The 25,269-nt window shown below is 37.6% G+C and overlaps 1 protein-coding gene across 1 annotated transcript in view; it reads left to right on the top strand.

Annotated features, from left to right (window-relative positions):
- The window catches only part of ABCA13 (ATP binding cassette subfamily A member 13), a 208,376-nt gene that overhangs the window by 72,797 nt on the left and 110,310 nt on the right, over positions 1-25,269 (top strand). The window contains exons 22-32 of the mRNA XM_076330301.1: positions 617-730; positions 1,825-1,915; positions 8,024-8,200; positions 10,348-10,648; positions 11,484-11,598; positions 12,833-13,162; positions 15,053-15,122; positions 19,133-19,267; positions 20,608-20,745; positions 23,724-23,910; positions 24,737-24,955. Of these exons, the coding sequence (XP_076186416.1) occupies positions 617-730; positions 1,825-1,915; positions 8,024-8,200; positions 10,348-10,648; positions 11,484-11,598; positions 12,833-13,162; positions 15,053-15,122; positions 19,133-19,267; positions 20,608-20,745; positions 23,724-23,910; positions 24,737-24,955 (1,877 nt within the window). The remainder of the gene's footprint in view (positions 1-616; positions 731-1,824; positions 1,916-8,023; positions 8,201-10,347; positions 10,649-11,483; positions 11,599-12,832; positions 13,163-15,052; positions 15,123-19,132; positions 19,268-20,607; positions 20,746-23,723; positions 23,911-24,736; positions 24,956-25,269) is intronic.

The raw sequence follows: 25,269 nt of genomic DNA, 5'->3' as shown, positions 1-25,269 counted from the left end.
CTATATTTTCTAATCTCGAGTACACTTGTGATCTGTTTAAAACAGGCTGGAAAAAATTGATGGTTGTTTGCTAGTGGCTGAGAGAGAAATTGTAGCTTGCTTGATTGGGACAGAGAATATTTTGCTATACTCAAGTCTTCCTCTGTGAGAGTATTTTGAAATAGATTGATTGGTCAGTTTAATTTATTGTCCAGACCATGCTTCCAAATTTCACTTTTATTATATATTCAGTCAAAGAAGTTTGAATAAAAGACCCACAGGGACTGCAAAGGCTTTCTTTTGAATATATCCTAACTGTATATTTTTTTCTGTCTTTCTGAAGCACCTCTGATACTCTGTATGAAAGAGAGATAAAATAAAGAGGTATTTATGATACTTCAGGTAGGAAACATACACGCTGCAGGAAGACTTTGATTTGCTTGGTATTCAGAGACTGCAACAAATACTTTTCATTTCTTAAGTAGAAAAAAGAAAATGTGGATATCCTTACTGCTGACTATCAAAGTGAAATGGAAAGGAGTTGCAGAAGATCTGAAACATGCCAGTTTTTCCTGTTTCTTAAGATTTGCTATGCACAGTTTTTACTTCATTTGTCTTCATGTATTCTTTTTCCCAGGCTAATTTCACTTTTGGTTTTGTGGAAAACTTGAAGACTTATTCTGAGTCATGGCTTAGGATGTCTGAGGTTTTTAAAACCAGTGGAAGTGTCCTCACGGTCTCAAGACTGCAGGTTGGTGAACTGTGGGAGGGCTTCCTATTTTCCAATTATTTGCTATGTGATCTAGACAGAATTTCTATACATGTAAAACTGCCCATCTGTCTGGCTTCAGATTTAAAAAGAGCTGAAAAAAAGGCAGATTAGCTTTAGGTTATGAGCCTATGGTGTGATACTGAGAAACTTCTGAGGTGAAAATACTTAAAAGCAATGTTACCTCTTTATGTCCAGTATTACCAGGCAGCAGGGGAAATAAAACAAGTAGGTACACCTACAAGCTTTATACACTTATTTAAAACAAATGTAAGATTGTAGGAAATAAAATATTTTCTGGAACTTGCTTGTTTATCACTTTTTCCAACAATGTGTGCAACTGATAAAAAAACCTGATGTGGGAAGTATTGACTAAAAAAAAAAAGACCATTGTTGTTACTGGGATTTTTTCCATTCTACATATCTGTGTCCTTTTTTTTCCCCAATAAAATTTAATTTTGCCATGTTTGACTGGTGAAAACATGCATGGCTGTTACACTTTGGAAAAATAAGCAGAATCCTGTCATGGCCCATACATATCAATTGAACTGTTACTTTTAAGTTCAGTTAAGGAATGATGCTTGTAATAATGCATTAGACTTGCAGATCCCAGGATGCTTTTGTAGAGCTAATAATTTTTCCCCCCCTTAGAACTTGGCAAATGAGGTAAAGAAGTTAAAATAATGTAAAAGGAATTCCCAAATGCCAGGTTTTTAAAGATTTTATTTTACTACTGCCAGTGCTAATAGTATAATGGCCCAAAAGTCTTGCAGAAAAAGAAAATGGGGTTCTGTCCCAGCAGACTTGCAAGGACATTAGAATGGACTCACAGTTAAAATACTTGCAGTAAAAGAGGACAGTGATGGACAGCAGTGGGGAGTATATGTTCTGCTGTTTATCTGAAATGTGTGGAGTCAATCTGTTAAGAGGGGAAGACTGAAGACATGGAGAGGCTAAGTGACCTCCAGTGTTGTGCAGGAAATCTTGGTAATGGAATTGAACATGAATACATATGTATATTTTATATTTCTTTAGGGAAGATAAACCTGATGTAACATCTAACATTTTCATTTTAGGAAGCACTGCAAAGCAATTTCATAAAGCACTTTATAGAAAGTAATTTGGATATTGACATGGAAAAACTCTTTAAAAAAATGCAAGTATATGGTATGTACATAAAAGTGCATGTACTGATTACTCTTATTAGACTTTAACTTGAACTTAGAACTACTTTCAGTTGAAATTGAATGTTTTACTTACTTAAATGATACTAAAGTGCCAGACTTTAAATTCTTTTGTTGAGTTAGTCTCAAATATTTCTAATTGTCTTTTTTCTTCTGAGTGACTGGATAATTTGCATTTCAAAATATTGAAAGACTTGAAAAATGTGGTAACAAATTAGACGTGGCAAACTGTCATAGGGGTGTCATAAACATAGGAGCTATACTTAAAAGGAGGGAAGGGAGAAGTAATCCCGACAGCCACAGTTCCATTAAGTAGTAGTAAATCTTTGTAGTAAATTTTGAAGGAAATCTGTATACTTTAAATGGAAATAAAAATTATATTGGATACAATGTGTTTTATCAAAAGCCGTCTGTATTTTTTTCTCCTTTTATTGAGAATTAGTTGCGTCTGGTCTCCTTGAGCCTCGGAAAAGCCTGAGATACGGTTGTAATCAGGGAGCAGCAAGGTTGGGCTCAGGTCAGTAGAGAGTAATCAGGGTCAGACCCAGCCCTGGGATGGCACGGCAGGGCCACGGGGGTGAAGCTGAGGCCAGGCCAGGACGTCACCCCATGGGTAGAGGTCTGGGCCCAGATCAGCAGGTCCATGGCCAGGTCCACATCCAGGCTGTGATGTGGTGGGAGCTGCAGCCTGGGGCAGGCCCAGCCACAGCTCTGTGCAGCTCTGATGGGAAAGGAGTGGCCCTGGCTCAGGTGTCTGCATGGGGCTGCCCAGCAGTGTCCCCCTGGGTCACAGCCATCCTTGGCTACACCCTTTCTGCATTGGTACTGAGCCCTGGCAGCCAGACCTCCAGGACTAGTGAGTATGCCCTCCAGGGCCAGATGGATATCCCAAGGGGAACAGTTTATAATGGAGGAGATGGGGATTACTATGAATAATTTTGGGTATACAGGGATTTAAGGAAGAGAAGAGAAAGAATCGTGCTGGAAATTCAAGTTATTTAAAGATTTTATAAGAATTTGATAATTGAAAAAAATTCAGTATGTCCCACTGTCAGTAGAGTAGGTGCATGATAATTAAAATGGTTGCTGACATGTGCCAGAAGGAACTGTCCATACCAAAGCAGAGTCTAATGTCATTTAAGAAAAGTTCATGATTTTGAGGACCAGAAAGAGAGAAAGGTGGGATAAAATGCAATAACAGATAGTGTGACATCATGTACAAAGGGAGCTGTGTGCTTCCTAGAGGAGGATAGTGGTAGAGAGGACAGATCTGTGTAGGTTGTTATCAGCGAGTGTTAGGATAATTGTAAGCCAGACACAAATCTGTTCCAGTCATTTGTTGGAGGAGGGCAGTGATGAGCTCTCAGATGTCCCCATGAAAGGGCTATGTGTCCCTCATTGCTGGAAAAAATTGACTTTACAGCAATACAGGTTATTAAGTCTGCTCTACAGTAAAAGAATTAAGTCTAGAGCTAAAATAAACAAATAAATGTACCTAAAGTGCAACTTTTGTTGGATTTTGGTACTTGCCTCTAAGCAGGAGATGGACAAAATCCACTGAAGCTCCTGAGAGCTTGTAAATGATTGTCGTGGTTTAATCTCAGTCAGCAACTAAGCACCACGCAGCCACTCGCTCACTCCCCCCCACCCCCTGGTGGGATGGGGGAGAGAATTGGAAGAGCACAAGTGAGAAAAACTCGTGGGTTGAGATAAAAACAGTTTAATAATTGAAATAAAATTATAATAATAATATGATGATAATAATAATAATATAATAATAATAATACACAAAGCAAGTGATGCACAGTGCAATTGGTCACCACCCGCCGACCGATGCCCAGCCAGTCCCCGAGCAGCGGCCCCCCCGGCCAGCTTTCCCCAGTTTATGTACTGAGCATGATGTCACATGGTATGGAATGTCCCTTTGGCCAGTTTGGCTGTGCCCCCTCCCAGCTTCTTGTGCACCTCCAGCCTTCTCAGTCAGTAGAGCATGGAAAACTAAAAAGTCCTTGGCTAGTGTAAGCACTACCTAGCAACAACTAAAACATCGGTGCGTTATCAACTTTGTTCTCATCCTAAATCCAAAACACTGTACCAGCTACTAGGAAGGAAATTAACTCTATCCCTGCCGAAACCAGGACAATGATGAAGTGTGTTCTCAGTCTTAAATTGTACTACTGCCCTGAGCTGGTGCTGTCATGGTTGGTGTGAGCTGAAATTCTTGGCTTTTCTTTTGCACACAGGATGTGAGATTTAATTAAAACTGGCCTTGATTTGAAGGTTGTATTTGAAGGCTGGGACTAGCTGCGCACACTTTCACTAAGAAAAATGGTGTCCAGAATTCAATCCAGAAAGTAAGAATCTGGGCTCAGTATCTTCTTAGGCAGGGGATTCAAACTTGAATCCACTATCTCTCAGGAAGATTTTCTTAACCACTGAACTGTTGCCTAGTCTGGGTCAGGCACAGCTCACCCCTCGTGGTGAAGCTGGATCACAATACAACTAAAAAAAACCCCACAGAATCACTCAATTGGAAAGATAGGAGGGAGGAAAGAGCAAGTCTCTTAACCCGCAAGGCCTGCTGGAAACATAGCTGTCTCAATATATTGGTTGAGTAATAGACAGATTTTGTTTGTTTGGATCTAACACTGGCAACTACATGATAGGTTATGGGCAAACAATATTTCATTAAGTAGATATCAAGATCTCTGGAGTTATCAGGTCCATCTTCACTGTTGCAGACATCATCACAGAAACCTGTGCATGTGTTTCGCATGTTTTAGCTTTTTAACAGAGCTAAGGACATCTGACAACACGTAATAAATGTTTAATAGTCTTGGATGGTGAATACATGAAATCATTTAAGAAGAATGGCTTATGAAACTAGAATTTCTTTATTTTAATGGAATACAGTCGATAAAATTAACATCATATAAAAAGTGAAAATCAATATGGGCTATAGATCAAAATAGCATTTATGCCTTTGTGAAGCTGATCTGTCCAAAATGCCAGAGCGCTCTTCTGCATTTACACTTTGATTACAATTCTTTTTACAGATTTGCTTTGTCATTTTGCTTTTTGAAAAATGACTATGCCCTCTTATTTTTATGTTGGTTTTGTACATGCTTTTTTGTTCATTAGTCTATAACCATGTGCAGCTGTTACTGTAAACCTCTGTTCTTATAGGGTTTTTTTAAATTTCATTACTTTTATATTGCACCAGATTTTTAGTCCTGTAATTATCTTGCTTGGATCCAATTAAAGTCTTAAATGTATCCATATATGTTATTGGTTTTACCACTCACAATCTGTTTATTTCCATCCAAAGCTCAAGTTTTCTGAAATCACCTAATCTGTGGGATTATGTATTGTCTTCTAACTAAAGAAAATATTCCCTTGGTTTATTACATCTACACTTGCATTAAGCTGACTTCTTCTTATGCTCAAATCTAAGGTGCTTGTGTTTGCATCTTTTTTCCTTCTCTATGATGCTATAAAAATGGTTAACAGTCTTAGTGACATGTTGTTCCTCCTGTTACTTCTGCTGGAAAGTGTCGTGGGCACCAAGTAGATTGATGTAGAACTCTTCCAACCTCTCTATAAAATTATCATGCTATAAGACCTTGCAAAGTTACCAATTTCTAAAACTGTTTTACAGGGTTACTGTGTTAGTTTTACTCATGTGGAACAAAGTAAATATTTAACTGAGGACAGAGAAGTTTGTGGTTTTCTTTTTAAACCCTTCTTTACTTTCTAAACTAGCTTTGTGTTCACAAGGCAACTGTATTCCTCTATGCTTGCTTTCCAACCCAGCAATTTGCAGTAATTTCCTGGGTGTAGCCTATTTTATATAAACCCTGTCCTGCTAGAGCTTGTGAGCTCCTTGCTGGGCACAGTCCTTACAAACCTCTCAGGAGGCACTGGGAAGCAGTTGTCCTGCAGGCTCTTCTTTTAGATTCTTGCTTTCTGAGTCTCTCTCGTCCTTCTTCTGTGATTTCTCCCAGATGTGAAGTGTTTTTTCACTACCAAGGAATCTCCCTTATGGAGGGCTACATGTGACCTGAGATGTAACAGCCAGAGTAAAAACAAACCAGGTGGCTTTCCTCCATGCTACCCCTCTACTGCCCTCATTGTAATGAAATAGTTTAATGCACATATAGAAAGCTGGAAACAAATAGCTCTAACATCGTCACTGAAAACTGTGCCACCACCAAAATCACTTGATAACTAGAAACTTTCTCCTAATTTCTGACCTAGATGCATTCATTGCTGATTTATTCCAATTTATTCTTCCTGCAACCTTTTACTTAAATAGCACTTCTACCTAGTAGATTTACAAAAACCAGTTATATTTCCTCCCAGTTACTTAATGATAGGTTAAACAAGCTAAGTGGAAGATGAGGGCTGAGTTGGTATGTAACAAAGTATGAAGATAATAGTGAAAACAGATTTGCCGAGTTTTTTATTCATAATTGCTACACTTATAAATGGGAAAAATACAAGATAGGCAATTCTATAGATCTTAATTCTAAAACTTTCCTGTGGATTGTATCTGTTCATATATATGTGTCATTTCTATGTTAGAGTACAGAACTTCATGCACATTGTGAAAGACAATATTTTGCTTCAGAAACATTTAAGTATGCCGTACTCTAAGCAAGCAGCAAGCTAGTTGGTATTTCTTATGCTAAAATATTCAATAGTTTCATTCATAAGAGGGAAGTTTTTTTAGTTAATTATTGATTTCAAATTGAGGTCTTTCAAAGATCAGCTGGTGAAGAGATCTGTAGTGATTTTTTTTTTGTGTGTATATATATAGGGCTATATATAATTACACACACACACACACATATATATATAAAAATATATATGAAAACTTAACCCTACTACTTGGGCTTTATGTTAGGAATATTCTGTTCTCTCTAATGCCACAAAACAAGTAGCAGCATAGGTATTTCCTTTGTTGTCCTCCTCAAGGATAGCAGTAAATAAGACATATAGTATCTATATTTGACGCTGTTTTCTCTCAATCCATGAATTCACCCTGTCATTGCTTGCCTGTCTCCTGAGTTCTAGACTGTCAGTTCCTCTACTTTTTCTCTTTGTGATCTTTATCCTTTCTCACTGGTAATCATGTCTCTTCTCCAGACTACTCCATACGTTTTTCCACTTATCTGCCTTCCTATTGTAATATTTCCTGTGCTGATGCTGAATGACATCTATGATCCAGGGTTTGTCTGTCACCACTGTTATCAAATGAGGTCATCACCTATCCTTTTTAAAGCCTATATCTTCAAGTGAGTCTTGAAAAATTTAAGATGGAAACTTGTGTTGGATGTTTTATAACATTGTTTATTACCTGACAAATTCAGATGTTTCCATTAAATCCAGATGAGTTAAGATTGTTTCTAGATCATGCTATCCTTCTGGTTATTCTCTCAAACATAAGGATATAGCACTATCTCTACATTCTCTACCAATGGATGAAGATCTGAATTCCTCCAAAGGTTCAGTGTTTTCAGAAACCAGGCTTTGGTTGAGGTATACATTAATCCTGGATTCATAGATAAGATCAAAGTCAAAATGAAGGGGTTGTAGGCTTTTTTCAGATGCTTTTTAAATGTAGGGCTTGAGTCAAAATGCTTATGCTGTATATAACAAGGTGTTTGAAATATTTGCAGTGTCAAGGAGAGAAGAACTGGCCAATACATTACTAGATGAAAGGGATGAATCTCTGTTGTGATGTTCGAAGTACAGTAACTCGCTTGTATTTGTGGTAGTAGTTATGGAAAGATAAGGAAATGTTAAAAGTCCTACAGCTTCAAGGACATGGTCTCTTTCTAGAACTTTGCTAGAATTTGTTACATATTTGTTGCTCTGAAATTGAAGGAAAACATAGCTAAGGACTTGTAAAAGCCACTGAAACATGAACTACACTTCCACAAGTTCACACTAAAATTCCTATGTTTTTAAAACTTCTTCCTTTTTTTAAATACAAAGGCTATTTACTTTTATAGGATGTGCAAGTGAGAACGTACCTCTCTGTTCTATTCATTAAACTAAGGAAGTCCAATTTGTTTCCTCATCTTAGAAACTATGATGAACAAGATGCTTAACAGCTCAGCAAGTAAACAGATTGACCTGTTGTCACAGCTTGTAGTAAATATCTCTTCCTGTGTGTTACTGGACCGTTTCCAGCCTTTTGACTCTGTTGAGAAATTGGAGGAGAAGGCTCATGAACTCATGCAGCAAAATAATTTTTTGGCCAGTAAGTACCTTATTTAAAATGTATATTGATAGAAAACATCAGACTTTGTAGTTGTCGTCTGTGTTTGTTGATAAGGTAGGTTAAGCTTACACAGTTTCAAAGTATGTATTAAAACACATATAATACAGGAAAAATAAAGCACATTTACGTGAGGTATTCCCCAACATTTGAATGCTGCAATATATGCTGTAAAGACTAATTATATTGCTGTTTTAATTGTGGAACTGCCAAATGAATCCTTGGAGCCTGCTATTTCTAACAAAATATTGAAAAGAATAGTCATAAATGTTTAAAGTAGAATAAAAAGAGCTGAAAAATATATAGTACTGAGGAAACTTGACTACTTATTATGACAAGATCATCTAGTTTACATCCTTTCAAATTTTAATTTTTATATTCTTGGCTTTGCAAAAGGAGGAAAGAAAGGGTTTTTTTGGTAAGTTTTATTCTTAAACCAGCACCTCAGAGAAATTAACTTGTTTATTCAGAGTAAATAAATTTTTAAGCAACGGATATATTTCTTTTCTTCCCTGGGATTACACTCTCTATCCTTTTCCTGCATTATATCCTTATTGCTGAGAATCAATAAATTGTACAAAAGAGTTTAAAAGACAAGAATGTTTTTCTTATTACATACACTTTTTCTTCTCGCATAAAATGCTTTAAGTTGCATTTAGCCTTTCCAAAAGAGAGCCCTATTTAAGTCTATATAAAGTGTGCCACAATTTTTTCCCCTGTTGTTTTGTTTTTTATTGTCTCTCTGGACTCCTATTAAGTCCACAACAGAAGACATGTCAAAGCAGGTCTAGAGAATGAAACTACTCAGTCTGGAATCCTATGTTTGTTCTGTAACCCGCACAGTACCCCCATTTGCAGAATGTGGAAATGACCACCCTCCATCAATATAAAACCAACAGGCCATACATACCATGAGATAAGGAAAATTTCTCAGGAGTATTTCATAGGGAGTGAAATTGTTTGCTCCTTCAAGGGAAGAAACAGAGAGATAGATCTTGGCCCCCAGAAAATTGGATTGTCAAGTTTTAGATCCATTTTGCTTCCACTTACATAAGGAAGAGTCATAAGCTAACATAAGCCAAAGCATTTATTGGGAGTTTTTTCAGTACTGTGGCCTTATAATCTCTTCACATGCTTAAAGAGGGAAGATGGCATTTTAAGGGACCTAATGTGTCCAACATGTCAATATTACATGCTCAGATATAGGCATACATTCCTTTCCATAGTAAGATATGAAATTAAAGTGGAATTTTCCTTGCTTTCTTTGTAGTCTTCAAAGCCTTCATAGCCTTCAAAGCCTTCATAGCCTCATGAAATGTCTTAGGAAATTAAACGTTTGCATAAATGGGAAAATGAGATTGGCCAGTTGAAAAAATAAGCTTTACAGCAAAGTATTCTATATCATATTATCTTTCAGAGAGCCAGGTGGCAGGTAAGACATCTCTCCCCTTTCCTAAGGAAAAAAGGTCAACATTTCACATTCACCAAGAAGTCCTAAAAAGTCTGGATCATCCAGAAAGAAAATACAACCAATTTGCTGCATTTGACTTCACCTTTCCAGCTACAGATTAAGCTTTCATCTGTTTTTTTTTTTGTTTTTTTTTTTTATACAGCGCTAGAGAAAATAAATATGCAAATTCTGCTGTGCTAAAACAGAAGTTTTGTAATTGACTCAGAAATTAAGGATCAGAGTAATTTTTAGTGGCTTAGTACTGCTTACTTTGTCCCACACTTCCAGGGGTTGTTATCCTTTGATGGACAAATTTCATGGCTACTGCTTTCACCGTGGAATTGAGATCAGTCCCCAAAAAAGGGTTAAATCTGGAGACAAAAAGAATAAACCGCAATTCAAAATAACAAATCACAGAAGGAATTTTCTCAGATAAAAATGATTGTTGCAAACGCATTTATCATGTGAATAATTTTTTACATTTCATATTCATGAATGTAAAAAATGTAAGTCTCTATGAAACCTACCATTCTTGTGTTGGGGGGTCAAGAAATTATAGAGACCTGCCCTGACAGGTAAGTGTATCCTACTACCATACAATAATTGGCCATGAGTTAGCGGTGTAAATAGCATAAATCATATAAGCTTGGGTATGAAGCTCCTTTTCTTCTTGTGTCAGGTATCATCTTCAATACACCAAAGAACAAGACACAAGATTCTAGCAATCTCCTTCCACGACACATTTCATATACAATTAGAACCAGTGTTCTCTATAGCATGAGAACAGATTTGATTAAAAACCCAGCGTGGAAATCCCATCCCCAGAAGTTGCCAGCTGATGGGTTTAAATACAACCACATCTTTATTCCTCTTCAAGACATGATTGAAAGGGCCATTATTTCAGCACAGACTGGGACAGATACCTCAGAGCCAGCCATTCAGGTGCAAGCCATGCCTTACCCTTGTCACACCAGTGATCTGTAAGTAAACTTTCAGCTTTTTAATTCAATATGTTATCCTTATTAGATTAGTGCTAGAGGACTTGGGAAGCTACCAGGTCATTGTAGTGGTTGAATGTATATCTCAGCACAGGATTGAACCAGTATGTCCAATACCAGAATATTGCAGCATAGCAAATGTTGTTTAACAGCTGTCACCACAACACATTATGTAACTTCTGTCTGGCAAATGACCCCTTACAAGCTGTTTGCAGGTGTACTGTGGAGTAGTCTGCTGGACAGAGACTGCGTCAACATATTGCGCAACTAACTTAGATCATGCTAAGAAACCCACCTTCCATCCTTAGTTGTCCTGTAGACAAACTGTAAATTGGTCCCTGGTATGTGTTGAAATACAGTGTAAAGTTGATGAAGCAAAAGAAAAGTATAGGATTGTTCTTTGTAAAACCATCAAAACATCCTGACTATTAGAATTTAAAATTAGTCAGTGGTAATAAATCTGTTAAAGTGGAGCAAAAGTTGACTGGTTCATGTTGTTCCTTACTGTCCAAATATATTACTTTGCCATAGACAAAAATCTGAATTCTGTTTGACTTTGAATGGAGCCCTAAAGAGTGATTACATCAGTTGTATTGCTGACAAATACTAACATAATATTATAGTACCAATACATATATTTAGCTTGTTACATGAAAAATAAGCAATTCTAACCAGAACAAGAATAAGTCTTATTGCTCATGTCAGATCTTATTTTGAGCATACTTTGAGAATAGTCCCAGTATTAACCTATTAACATTCTGCTAAAAAATATTTTACCTTTGGGGGCTAACAACTCTGCATATATTTTCTTTCCTAGATTCTTGAACAATATAGGGTTTTTTTTCCCACTTATGATGATGTTAACATGGATGGTTTCAGTTGCTGGCATGGTTCGCAAGCTGGTTTATGAAAGAGAAATTCATCTTGAAGAGGTAAGAGGCAGATTAGCCTCTGAAAATAAAATTTATTTATTAAAATGTACTGAAATACAAAACTTAAATTTTGAGGTACTTTTATGTACTCATAATCCAGCTGGCTTTGTTTTCACTTGTTTCCTCTGGGCAGTAGGTTCTAGTTATAGCTGCCAACTCAGATTCACAATGTTGTTAGAGCATCAGTCCTCTTAGTATGTAAATGTTGTCCCTGAGACAAAAAGCAACAAGCAAAAGATCCATAAAAGTTGAAGCTGGAAACTGTTGTTTGGAAAAAGTCCTTGCAATTAGAATGGTTTTTGTTTTGGATTCTTTTTCATGTTTTGCTATATGTGGTCCAAAATGACAAAACTTCCTAAACCAAATTAAAAATTTGCCATGTACTGTGTAATTATCAGAAATACAAGGGAGGATGACACAGAAAAAATGAGACAATTATTTGCTTATATCAACAGCTAGTCTTAGCAGGTGCTAAGCATATGGAAGGACAGGGAGTTTTATGATACATTTCCTGTATGGATAAATACACTTTTTTTGAAGAATTATACTGGTCTTTATACTGCTGGAGTAAGCTTTTTTAATTTGGGAAATTATCTAATTCCTCTAAACCTTTTGTGTAAGATAAGCCTTATTTTTTTTTAATACTTTAAAATATTAAATCAACTTCATAAAGTTAATTTTGATCATCTTATGAAAAATGCTTCAGAAGTAGTATTATCTTGTTTCCAAAAGCATTTTTTTTAAAAAAGAGGGGTGATACCTCATACTTGGCTAAATTATTATTTGCATGCTAATACGTAAAGGTTTACAAACATATGCATATGTTACTTTTAGTTCAGCAACAGGCTGGGAAAAAACATTTGTTCATACAGTGCTGTACATATCCTCAGTACTTTTTAGAGTGTAAAAAGGCAAATTCTTCAGTGGTAAGCAATCTGACATCTGGTCCTGCAACCCCTATGCAAAACAGAGTTGTGCCTGAGCACTGGGATTCCTTGTGTTAGTATGCGATAAGCTCAGAGGCAGCCCTGCTCAGAACCACGTTTGATCAAGGAGAGAGCAGGAGATGGGGTAGCGTGGGAAAAAAGACAAGTAATTTAAAGGGAAGATGACATCCTTTGGGGAGCTGGTGGTGTCTTGGTGGCAACATGTTTTGCTCAAAAAAAAAAAGAAAAAAAAGAAGAAGAGAGAAGAAAATTTCTTTCCTAACTTTCTTTGTTATGTTATCTTGCAGTATATGAAGACAATGGGTGTACATCCAGCCATTCATTTCTTTGCTTGGTTTCTGGAGAATGTCATAGTGCTCACAATAAGCAGCTGTGCTCTGACCATCATATTAAAAGCAAGTGGTATCTTTGCTTATAGCAATGGCTTCCTCATCTTCCTTTTTCTCCTGGATTTTGGAGTTACAGTTATTATGTTAAGCTATTTTTTGGGAGCATTTTTTAGCAGTGCCAATACAGCAGCTCTGTGTGCCAGCCTTGTGTATATGATCAGTTTTTTACCCTACATAGTTTTGTTGGTCTTGCAGAACCAGTTGAGTTTCACCAACCAGACTATAATGGTAAATATTTCTTTTCCTTTTCTAATTTTTCTCCTCCAACCCTGCTGTGGATTTCCATAGTTTTGAAACTTTAGACTATAATTTACTTATTTTTTCAGGTTTCTGTTTGCTTTTGTATTTCACTGGAAATAAGTCACATTAATAGATATCCAACTGAGAAAATGTTTCGAATGTAGAAAGGAATCAAAAATAGGTTTTCAGGGAAATTTTGTAAACCTACAAAAAATATAAGAAAGTTGCATTCCTCATGCTCATGAGTTCTCTTTATGCTTTGGCCTCAAAATATTTGTCATGTTAGTGTACTTTCAAGCACACCTGATTACATGCCACTCCTGAAAGTCATTATTTGTTTGGAGGAAAACTTGTGTTTGATTCTCTGTTGAGTACAACTGGGGATTAGATCAGAAATTTGTCTAATGTTTGTCTACCTATACAGTCTGAGGTATATGTTTCTTTGGCATCGGTTCTCCCATGTCCTTTCCTGTTTTATGTATGCTATAGGCTGTTTTATGTCTTTGTACTGTCTTAACATACTATATCCCTGAGTGGGACATCAAATATCACTATCATAAAATGCAAACCATATTTCACACATTATGGCTTCACTCTTTCAAAATAACTCACATACCAAATTAAGCTGGGGGAATAATTCATACATTATTAAAAAAAATAGTTACTTTATCAGTGTTAACCGTTCAGATAAAATATATTGGTTCTTTACCTACAAGTAAGCACAGATGTAAGACTGAAGAATTCAGGCATAAATAGGCAGGGTGGAATTTTGTTTTTTTTTTTCCTATTGTGTTTTTTTTTCCCTCCTCTGGACCACAGAGAGGGAAAAGTATGCATCAGAAAACTTGCACACTTTAAAATCAGTTATTTCAAAATAACTCTTCAGATATCCTGCATTTGCTGAAGATCAGAGGCAACAGCATGTGAAAAAGGCAACAATTTTTGAAGAGAGGGGAGAGGCCATCAAATGAGGTGGTGAAACCTTTGCAATGTAAAAGGCAGGGACTCAGTTGATGGGAATTAGCATGAACTTTTCTGTACAAAAATGTAATCCATACCACTAATAATTTTGAATTTTTTTCTAAGCAGCAGCCTATGTCATACTTCTTTCTTCAGACAGGTGGCAGGATGTGTTCCTTCTGTGTCAAATATTGCAAAAACCTTATTTAATTGCATTATTTTAAAATAGGAGATAAAATGAACTTCTATTTCAGCTCACTTTCAAACTGCAGAACTTTATCACTGAGTAATGCTTATTAATTTTAGTAATGTTTTGGATCTCCCCATCAGCCTTCATGCACTCGCCAGTGTTTTTCCATTGATCATCAGTCACACTTCCTTGTTATACTACATCATTGACTTGCTCATTTTCCATTTTGTACTTTTGTGATACAGCATGACTATGTTGCTTCTTGGAAGTCAAATGTTATTTCCTTTCACAAAAATGCTGTCTCAGCATATAGTACCCAGCGTGCGTGTTCCTTCTGCCTCTGTCTATTCTTGAGTTCTGGTCTTACAAAAATGAGTAGGACCACTGCTCTTACTACAGAAAGTATATTCCTGTAATGCTTTTACAGTGTTATACGTTATATATTTTCATTATGTGGTAGATTTATGATGGTCTATAACTTGTTATAAAGTTAAATAATGCTTTCCAATATTAATAAGTAGGTTAGTGGAGCTCTTTAACGTGGAGCAAATACTACTGCAGTATGTGGGGGAGTATTGTTAAAAGGAAACAATGACCATTAGCCTACGTGAAACAAAGGTCTATTTATTTTGTGCTTGCTTTTAATATCACGTTATTTTATTTCATGGAGCTTGTTAATGATGTGTTTTATTTGATGTTCACATCCTGTTTCTCCTCTGGTGTTATAGTGTCTTCTGTCTACAACTGCCTTTGGGCAAGGAGTATTTTTCATTACATTCTTTGAGGGCCAAGAAATAGGTAAGCTCTCCGGTTAGAAGAAAAGCTTTGTAATTATTATTTAAAGAGCTACAGTTGGAAATATTTTTCATTTTATTCTGAAAAAAATCTTTAATCATGAGTTAACTTGATAGATCATAACAAGAGAAAAACCTTTTTAATGCCCCTTGAAAACCAAGTTAAGCTTGTGCTGCTTTCTAGCAGTACATTAAAGTGGGCTTAGCACTACTCTATTTGCAATACACATTGGAGAAAAATCTTCACATCCTGTTAGATGACAGAATGAGTGTATTCAGCCAATGAAATTGTTCTGGAGATGCAAACCCAAACTTTATATTTAGTGAAATTCAGTAGAGCTACCTAAGGGTGAGCATCTCACAATATTATTTCACTCATTGAATGTGTTATTTCTCTCAATCTAGTGGAGGAAGCTTTGGCAAGGCATTTAGAGCAGTTTCTTGGAAGTCCTCATTGATGTCAGTGGCAACTCTAATGCTTTACTTTCTGGTGAGGATATCAACAGGGAATTTTGTAGGATCACAAAATACTTGAGGTTGGAAGGGACCTCTGGAGGTCATCTAGTCCACCCCTGTTGCTCAAACAGGGCCACCTAGAGCCACTTGCCCAGGACCATATCCAAATGGCTTTGGAATATCTCCAAGGTTGGAGACTCCACAGCCTCTCTGGGCAACCTGTGCCAGTGCTCAGTCACCCTCACAGTGAAAAGGTGTTTCCTGATGTTCGGAGGGAACCTCCTGTGTTTCAGTTTGTACCCATTGCCTTTTGTCCTGTCACTGGGCACCACTGAAAAGAGCCTCGCTCTGTCTTCTTTGCACCCTCCTTTCAGGTATTTATATACATTCATAAGATCTCCCTCGAGCCTTCTCTTCTCCAGGCTGAACAGTCCCAGCTCTCTCAGCCTTTCCTCATAGGAGAGATGCTCCAGTCCCTTAATCATCTCTGTGGCCCTTCACTGGACTCTCTGCAGTACCTCCATGTCTGTCTTTTACTGGGGAGCCCAGAACTGGACACAGTACTCCAGGCATGGCCTCACCAGTGCTGAATAAAGGGGAAGGATCACCTCCCTCAACACGCTAGCCATGCTTTGATTAAGGCAGCCCAGGATATCATCAGTTTTCTTTGTGGCAAGAGCACATTACTGGCTCATGTTCAACTTGGTGTCCACCAGGACCCCCAGGTCCTTTTCTGCAAGGTTGCTATCCAGCTGGGTGTCCCCCAGCGTATATTGGTGCATGGGGTTGTTCCTCGGCAGGTGCAGGACTTTGCAGTTCTTGTTAAATTTCATGAGGTTCCTGTCAGCCTGTTTTTCCAGCCTGTTCAGGCCTCTCTGGGTGGCAGCATGACCCCCTCGCATATCAGCCACTCTTCCCAGTTTTGTGTCATAAGCAAACTTGCTGAGGATACACTGTGCCCCATTATCCAAATCATTAATGAAGATGTTAAACAGGATCAGACTCAGTATTGGCCCCTGGGGTACAGCGCTAGTTACTGACTTTCAGCTAGACTTCATGCCACTGATCAACACCCTCTGGGCCTGGCCATTCAGCCAGATTGCAATCCACCTCACTGTCTACTCATCCGTCTCATACTTCTTTAGCTTCTTTAGGAGGCTCTTATGGGAGACAATGTCAGAAGCTTTACTGAAGTCCAGGTAGACAAGACCTACTAGTCTCCCCTCATCTACCAGGCCAGTCCTTTCATCGTAGAAGTTTAATCAAGTTGGTCAACATGACTTCCTCTTGGTGAAGCTATGCTCACTACTCCTGATGATATTCTTGTCCTTTGTGTGCCTGGAAATGGTTTCCAGGATTAGCTGCTCCATCACCTTCCCAGGGATCGAGATGAGGCTGACTGGCCTGTAGTTCCCTGGGTCCTCCTTCTTGAAGATAGGAGTGATATTTGCTTTCTTCCAGTCTTCGGGCACTTCTCCCAGTTGCCATGATCATGCCAAAGATTATTGAAAGTGGCCTTGCAATGACATCTGCCAGCTCCCTCAGTGCTTTTGGGTGCATCCCATCAGGGTTCACGGACTTATGTATGTGCAGTTTGCATGTAATCCCTGACCTGATCCTCTTCCACTAAAGGTACATGATCCCTGCTCCAGACTTTTCCCTTGGTCTCTGGGACCTGGGATTTCTGAAGACCAGACCTGCTAGTAAAGACTGAGGCAAAGGTGGCATTCAGTACCTCAACTTTTTCCACATCCTGTGTAAACAGGTCCTCTGTCTTGTTGAGCAGTGGGCCCACATTTTCCCTAGTCTTCCTTTTGTCACCTATGTACTTACAGAAGCCCTTCTTGTGGTCTTTGACATCCCTGGCCAGATTCAATTCCATTTGGGCTTTAGCTTTCGCAACTTCATCCCTGGATGCTCGAACAATGTTTCTGTATTCCTCACAGGTTATCCGTCCTTGCTTCCGCCCCCTGTATGCTTCCTTTCTGTGTCTGAGTTTGGCCAGGAGCTCCTTGTTCATCCATGCAGGCCTCCTGGCGTTTCTACCTGACTTTGTATTCATTGGGTTGGACTACTCTTGAGCTTGGTAGATGTGTCTGGGTTTACACATGCACTAGTGTATAGTGCAATGGAGGTTTATGAGAACAATATTGTACAGAACAAGAACAGTGTAAGTCATTCACTCTCAACATAATGCTAAGATGAATATTTAACTACTATACATTGGAAAGTAAGAAAAAAATTACTTTTACTTTGTAAAGTATATTGTACGCTCCTCCTATGTGACCCTATTCATACTCAGCCTGAGTAGCATCTTGTCTCTGCAAGCCTGGAGGCAGCTGGTGAAATCCCCACTGAGCTACTGTGCAGGTGCAGAAATGCATGAGAACACCCTATTATGTTTAAGCGTTAGGAAGAAAAAAACGTTTGGAAACCGACTAGATGTTTTAGCACATTGCTACATGTTTTAACATGGTGATCCCTATTATCCCCAAGCTAAGAGCTGCCCCTATTGATGCTGAAGTTTTAGAAAAGTAAGAAGTGAATGTCTGGGCCCTTGATAAATGTCTACAAAGAATATACATTTATGTATCTAAATATATAAAGGGATGTAATCCCTTTCTTTTTTTTACTACTAGGGCAAGATCAATATTGATGACAGTGAATGTTTCAAACCACTAGGCATTGAAAAAGTATCATAATGATACAAAAGTTGGTAAGAGTGGAAGAGACAGTTGCAGAAAATATTACTTAAATTTCCCACCAGACAATTCATCAAAATGACTCATCTTTACTGAAGAAAGGGCAAAACGTACTTTGTGGGAAAACTGCTTTTCTTGACAATCATAGAAAAAGAATTGTAGAAACAATATCATGACCTGCTGTACTGCAAACAAAGTAGCAGTTTCAGAAAATGCTCTTTGTAAATCTACAATGTGGTTACTTTTGTTTTCCATTTAGCAATATGGTAGCTTTCTGTAGTACCAGCATTTTGCACCTTCTTTCTTCCTTTCATGTCTTCTGCAATGTAATAATTTTATGAAGCAATTATTCAATGAGTTTGTTGTTCCAGCTTACCTCTGAATACAGTCAATGCACACAAATACTTGCTTCTTGGTTAGAACTCACAGATTTAAGTTTTCAGATTTAGCATTATAGAAATGACTTTAAACTTTGTGTAACCCATTTCTTTATAATAGCAGAATGGCATAAAGCCTGATTCATTGAAGAGGTCAGTGCCCCATTTTGTCAGAGAGTCGTAGTCCTTTTTCTTTTGCCAAATTAAGGGCCAGCTAAAACTTCATAAACAGCCCTTTCTACAACAGCTCCTCTGCATTTTCTCAGCAGCAGTGTCACCTGCTGTTCTAAACAGAGGCTTGTAGAGGCATAGCAATTCATTGCTATTCATTAGGATTACTGTTATTAACTACAGTCTTTTTTGTGTCAGTGCTTAAATACCCAGAAGTGTGTGGTGTTGACGTGTTTGTGATCTTTAATGCTGTACTGATTTAGCTTTGACCTTTTAAAAATCATTATTATTATTACTATTACTACCAGGAATTCAGTGGAATAATGTGCACCAGTCGATGGCACAAGGAGGATACATGACCTTTGGGTGGATGTGCTGGATGATGTTCTTTGATTCCATTTTATATTCTATAGGTGGCTGGTATTTCAGCAATATTATTCCTGGTAAGATCATGGAGTTGTTCTTATTTCATGTTTTTGAAGAAGTTATTGAATGGAATGGATAGAACTGGCTTTCCTCATTGTATGCAACTAAACGAAAGACATATCTTTTTCTGAGTTGAGGTTTTGATGTGCAAGACTGGGTAAGAAAGTCCTCCTACATACATAAATATTGAGTAGTGCTAACACATGGACTAGAATTTGTAGCCAGTCATGAAATATCTTTTGTTTGCTTACGGGGATGACTAATATTTGAAGGGCTTAGGAATTTGTTGGTACTTCATAGTAACAGAGGTCAGTTCAGTAGCAAAACTTCCTGTGAAAATGGTGAATCTTCTGAGTCAGTACTTGGGCTGAAACCCATGAACAACAACACGTTTTCAGATCACAAAGACTTCAAACTGCCTCATAACTGTATCTTGCTCCCAGTCAGTCCACAGTCCAATACATAAAGAAAACAAATTAACTTTGAAGTATATTTTCAGAAAGTAGTGGGATTTTTTTTTCATTAACCAAGTTTTATGAATATTATTGAGCTGGTTGATGCATTTTTAATCATAGCCTAATGCCTCACTAGCTGTTTGAAATTCACCTTTTCTTTTAATTTGCATGTCACCTTTTCTTCCAGTTACTCTGTATTTGTTTTAAAAATACAAAATAAAAATGAATTTTGCTTTGAAAGATAGGGGTGTGTGTGGACTATACAACTGAATTTTACAAACTTCAGCTTAAATTGACACCTGTCCTTCCGTGTCAATGAAATGTTACTCCAAACACACTGAGTATGCATTGTGTGATCGGTAAGTGAAGCCTGGAAAGATTGGGCAATGCCAAAGTTTATGTTGTGTGTAGGAGCATATTTTTACCCTTTCTGTTTGCGTGCTACAATAAATGTTTCTTATGCTGGCTGATTTGTTTAAGTTGTGCAGAGAGTAATGAGAGAATAATTTTTAATGACTCGTGCAATGGATTATTGTTATAATAAAAAAAAAGCTCTTTGCCTTGGCAGGCCATTTGGTGCATTTTCTCTCCTCTAGGTTACAAGATTATGTTAGGCTGTGCCTACGTATTGTTAAGTCTATGATTCTGTTACACTTTAAAGCTGATTTGGAGATAGGGTAAAGCACAGTATCACTGAGCATTGGTTATTTTATGGCAGGACCTGGTGTTATGGCCAAATGACTTTTTTCCACTTTATTAAGGTTTGTTAAGTGCAGCTATGAGTTTGAGCTAATTAAATGGTCTATCCAGCTCTTTAAGTAATGATAGGACATTAGTAGTCTACAGACAAATATGAAATTACTATAAATTTTGCAACAGTTTCTATCAAAATTATCATCTAGGAAAATTTGGATTAAAGAACCGATGGTACTTTCCTTTTACTGCTTCCTACTGGAAGAACCTGTGGGGTACAGAGAGGAGGAAGAGACATTACCTGAATTCTAATATGTTTTTCTTCAATGAAAACTTCCAAGAAAAAGGTTTGTAGTCATAATAGAATTTTAATAATGGCTCTTTTCTGAATGGTGTGCTGATTTTAATCAATCTGCTTTTGTCATTGCTTGGTCCTATATTATGTGTTTAGATATTGTCCCTTTCTCTCCTCCATTATATAGTGTATACTATGTACATCATATACTAACTGTTAATTGTGCTGTCACCTGTAATGCTTGAATCATTCAATTAAAACTATTGTACACAAATATTTAAGAAAACTCTTTAAAAAATGTAAAATAAGTATCTCTTGGGTTCATCCTGTCCCTGTGTATTGCCTCTTTGCTTTGTTAGGATCTTCTGAAGTTCCTTGAACCCTTTCATACTCCTACTGAATCTGAAAAGTGTTGTGATCTATTAACTTCTTATTTCCTGCAGTTTGATTTTCTTCTTCCTCCTCTGCTGTTTTTATTTGTTTCTTGTTTCAGTGGAAAAATTAACTTTGTTCATTACTTTCCCTTCTATTTCTTATTTCCCTCTTCTATAATCACTGTTCTTTCTGTCTCTGCTTCTTAGCCTTTTGTTTAAAAAGCTACTGTTATTGTAACTAATTTTTATCTGCCTCCAGATACTTTCACTGCTCTTCTATTTCTTTGTTCACTTGCTTAAAATTAATTTAGATTTTTAGGGGTTTTTCCCCTCTCAGGTCTCTTTAAGGACTTTCTCACATTTCAATTATGCTTTGTGAATGAAGGAGTAAGTCAGCCTCACCTATATTCCCTTTTGGGTCTTAGAACCACATGATGGGTTGTTGTGGGTTTTTTTGGAAGTTACGGTAGCTTGGAAATGATCCAGTTGTCTGTAGCATAGGTGAAGAAGCTGAACAGCTCAGCAGTTTTATGTATTAGTACCTCCTAGAGGAGGGCAAACTTAAAAATGTCTTGAGGTTCATTTAAACATTTGTGGAAAAACTATCAGTATGAATTTTGTCTGAATTTCTGCACTTTGGAACAATTCCATTTTGTTGAGATGATTGTCTCTGGTCCTTACTTAAAATGAAGATTTTCAGTGTTTCCCCTTGGGTTCATCACATCCTCTGTGGAAAGCAAAGAAAAAAACGTCTCCTCTGCCTGAAAAGTTACTAGTGTGGTCTCTGGTTCAAGCCACCCAAGTGATTGCCTACAACTTTGTGGATCTGTTCATCTCACTTCTCCTCTGCTTAAACTGATGCACATCATGTGCTCGCTAGCAAATTGCTTGTGTGTGAACTCTAACACTGCCATGCATGCAAAGGAACTTGCTCTCTTTCATAAGAATTGGGCGTCATTGTACTGATAATGGGATAAATGCATTCATGGGTAATTTGCTTGGAACAGCAAAGTGACTTGCTCCTGGGCTATTTCTGCATTTGTTCCATATAGCCCAGGTAAGGGTTGGTTCAGTGGGGGTGGAAAGCACTTTGGAAATCAGAGGTGTGTCAGGGAAGGGCTGGAGTGTAGGTCCTACGAGCTGGAACTACGACTAGAGTAGGGCTGGCAGAGACCTGGGTGCTGAGCACCCACTTGGAACTCCTCTTAGGAGAAGTCCTAGGGTGATCAATTTACTGCTTGCAAGTAATTTGGAGCTCGTCCTCTGAATCTTACCTGAGATACATTGTCTGAGGCTCACTCTGTACTTTAAGTTTTTTTGTTAAGTTCCAGGATGTACTTGCAAATTTAGGAAGCAGTGTAAAGGGCATGAATAATGTTTGTTGGTAGTTTTAGTCTCCAGATCAAAAGACAGAGAAGCTAACTGGTTCATGGGTAGAAGGACCTCAGAAATGTCACAACTACTGGTGCCTTGTTGGAAGGTAACCTCAAGCTTCTGGCAAAAGTTCTTTCTAAACTTAAAATTGATTATGAAAGGAGCAAAAAGCTTCTTCATTCACTGCCTAAACAAACCAATCCTTGAAATCATTATATAATTTTTTATTTATAATTTGATTTATATAATTTTATATATTTCTATATAAAGCATAATTCTATCTTCTTGTAATATTTATATTTTATTTAATTATATATAAAATGATTACATAAAATAAAAATATAAACTCTAAATATTATATAAGAATATATACTTTATATATTTTGATATATAAAATATATATTAAAAAGGATAATTTTCTCTTCTCATAATTCTCATCCATAACAGTTTCTATTTCTTTGGACTAGCATTCCAATTTGGCTTGCCTTTGTTTAAAAAGAAAAAAAAAAACAACCCAAACACTGCCAGATTTCTCAGTTGTAATGAGTCAATAAAATATCACATGTTAATAATATATTTATGGGGCTGATGATTGACTGTGCTCATGTCTGGAAAGTAGTGCCAACCTTTCCTCCTGACATAGAAAGGAAGTCAACTTTATCTGCGTCATATGGTCATCTCAGTTTGCTGAGCCGATTAACTCAGTTAGAAAAATGCTGGTTATCTACTTGCATTGAGGACCTTTGAATTATGTTTAGACTAGACTGCTGCTCTGGATCGTTTCGCAAAGAGATCTGCTTTGCTTTATTGACTGAGGGAATTAAGAGGATTAACTCACTATGCCTGTTAATGCTATGTTAATGTTATGTGCCTGAAACTGGATGGCATATATGGAGTAGTTCACACAGTTAGAATTTTCTCATACTTATGGGCATAAAACAATGATTCAAGCAACGTTATTGTAAGTGTTTTTTCTACTAGAAATAAAATATAACAACTATTTTATGACTCTATCGAAACGTATGTGGACATGCACGCAACTTAGCATAATTGTTTTAGGTTGCTTTTTAAAACTGGAAATAGACCAAATTCTTAGCACATATTAACTGGCATAGTATCTTTGTTTTCACTGGAGCTTATGCCAAGTTTGGAGCATCTGCACATCTGTTCCAGGCTTTGGTAAATGGCAACAGGGATTAAGTTAATTTGTTATTCCCTATATGCACACACACATATGTTTAGATTCAGCAACCCTCTTGATCTGCTGCTCTTCCCCATACAGACCCAGCACCTCCAGGTTGGAAAGGCCCTTGCATCGAAGGAGCCACCATTGGTGTCGTGCTGCTGTCTCTCACCAAAGAGCACGTGGATGGCCAGAAGGCTGCTGTTAAAGATCTCAGCCTCACTTTCCATAGAGGTCAGATAACAGCGCTCCTGGGACCTAATGGAGCTGGCAAGACAACAGTTATGTAAGTCTGCCATGTAACGCTGTTACACTCCCCTCTGATCTCTGCTATGCTTTCTCACTTCAAAATGTTTGTGAACTCTTTCTTATGTCTTTTTTTTTTTCCAAATAAATATTTAATAGCACATGGAGAGTGAAGGCTATATATCTATGACAAAAGCAATGTAATGAATAGAGAACTGGGTCCTCTGTGCCACTGAAACCATGATGTAATAGTTCAGGAGCAGCTTAAGTAGGAGCTGGGCATGTCTAGTTGTGGAGTTGAACACATCTCAGGGAAGTGTTCTTTTCTGGCAGCCCATGTGTACTCCTATCACAAGGAGGGTGTGGAGTTTCGTGGGGTTTTGTGCTGAGTTCCCAGAGGTTGCAAGGGACTTCTTTCTTGGCAGTTGACCAGAAACGAAAATGACAAAATGAAAATGACATTTAAAAATGCCTCAGTTAAGAAGTCTATGTATTTCTACCTTTACGTTAACTATGATCAGCTTTAATAAAACCAGTGATGCAGAATGGGACCCAATTAGGATTACTCCTCAGCTAGAATGCACACGTGAAAAAGGAAACAATGGCCTGTTGTATTTGGTTGAGAAAAAATGGATTTTGATCTGGAAGTAAGGAAATGAAGGATTGTTGAGATCTTGGTTTAAAAAAAAAAAAAAAGACAAACAACCCCCCCAAAACATTTGCGGTGTTTCTATAACTATCCTCAACTGAATTGGTGTTGCTCTAAGGATGCTAGGATGTGCCTCAGGAAATCCAAGTGTGAGCTATGTAATACAGTCATTACACATGATCTTGCTGATTTTTTTTTTTTTCTTTTCTTGTATCAGATCACTGTTGACTGGCCTGTATCCACCGAGCTCTGGTACCATTATTATTAATGGAAAGGACATACGTTCTGATCTGGCTGCCATCAGGACAGAGCTGGGTGTTTGCCCACAGTATGACGTCCTGTTCAACATACTGACGGTGCGAGAACATCTACTGCTTTATGGATCAGTGAAGGCACCTGGCTGGACAAAGGAACGGTTGAATCAGCAAGTCAGTGGGTAAGTTTTCCTTTCATTTGTTGAAATCTGTCAAGTAAATTAGTAGTGTCTATTGCAAGCCACTGAAACAAGAAAGTGCTAAAGCAAAATTGCAAGTAGAAACAAATGGAAACTGCAGGTTTTCCATGAGTTTTTATCACACTTCATGTTCTGAAATTGTGCCTTGAAAATAGATTTCCTAGTTTCTAACCTTTACTTGAATGTATTTGTAGTTAAACTGTCAATGTTTAAAAACCTGGTATTACAGAACCATCAAATAATCATGTTTTGACTGGAGTGGAAATGGTTAGCCTGGTAGCAGCTGTAGTGGTTCC

Source organism: Aptenodytes patagonicus, chromosome 2 (genome assembly GCF_965638725.1).
Source record: "Aptenodytes patagonicus chromosome 2, bAptPat1.pri.cur, whole genome shotgun sequence".
NCBI classification, from domain to species: domain Eukaryota; kingdom Metazoa; phylum Chordata; class Aves; order Sphenisciformes; family Spheniscidae; genus Aptenodytes; species Aptenodytes patagonicus.
Note: the sequence above shows the minus strand (reverse complement) of the source record. Positions and strands in the feature narration are given on the sequence as shown.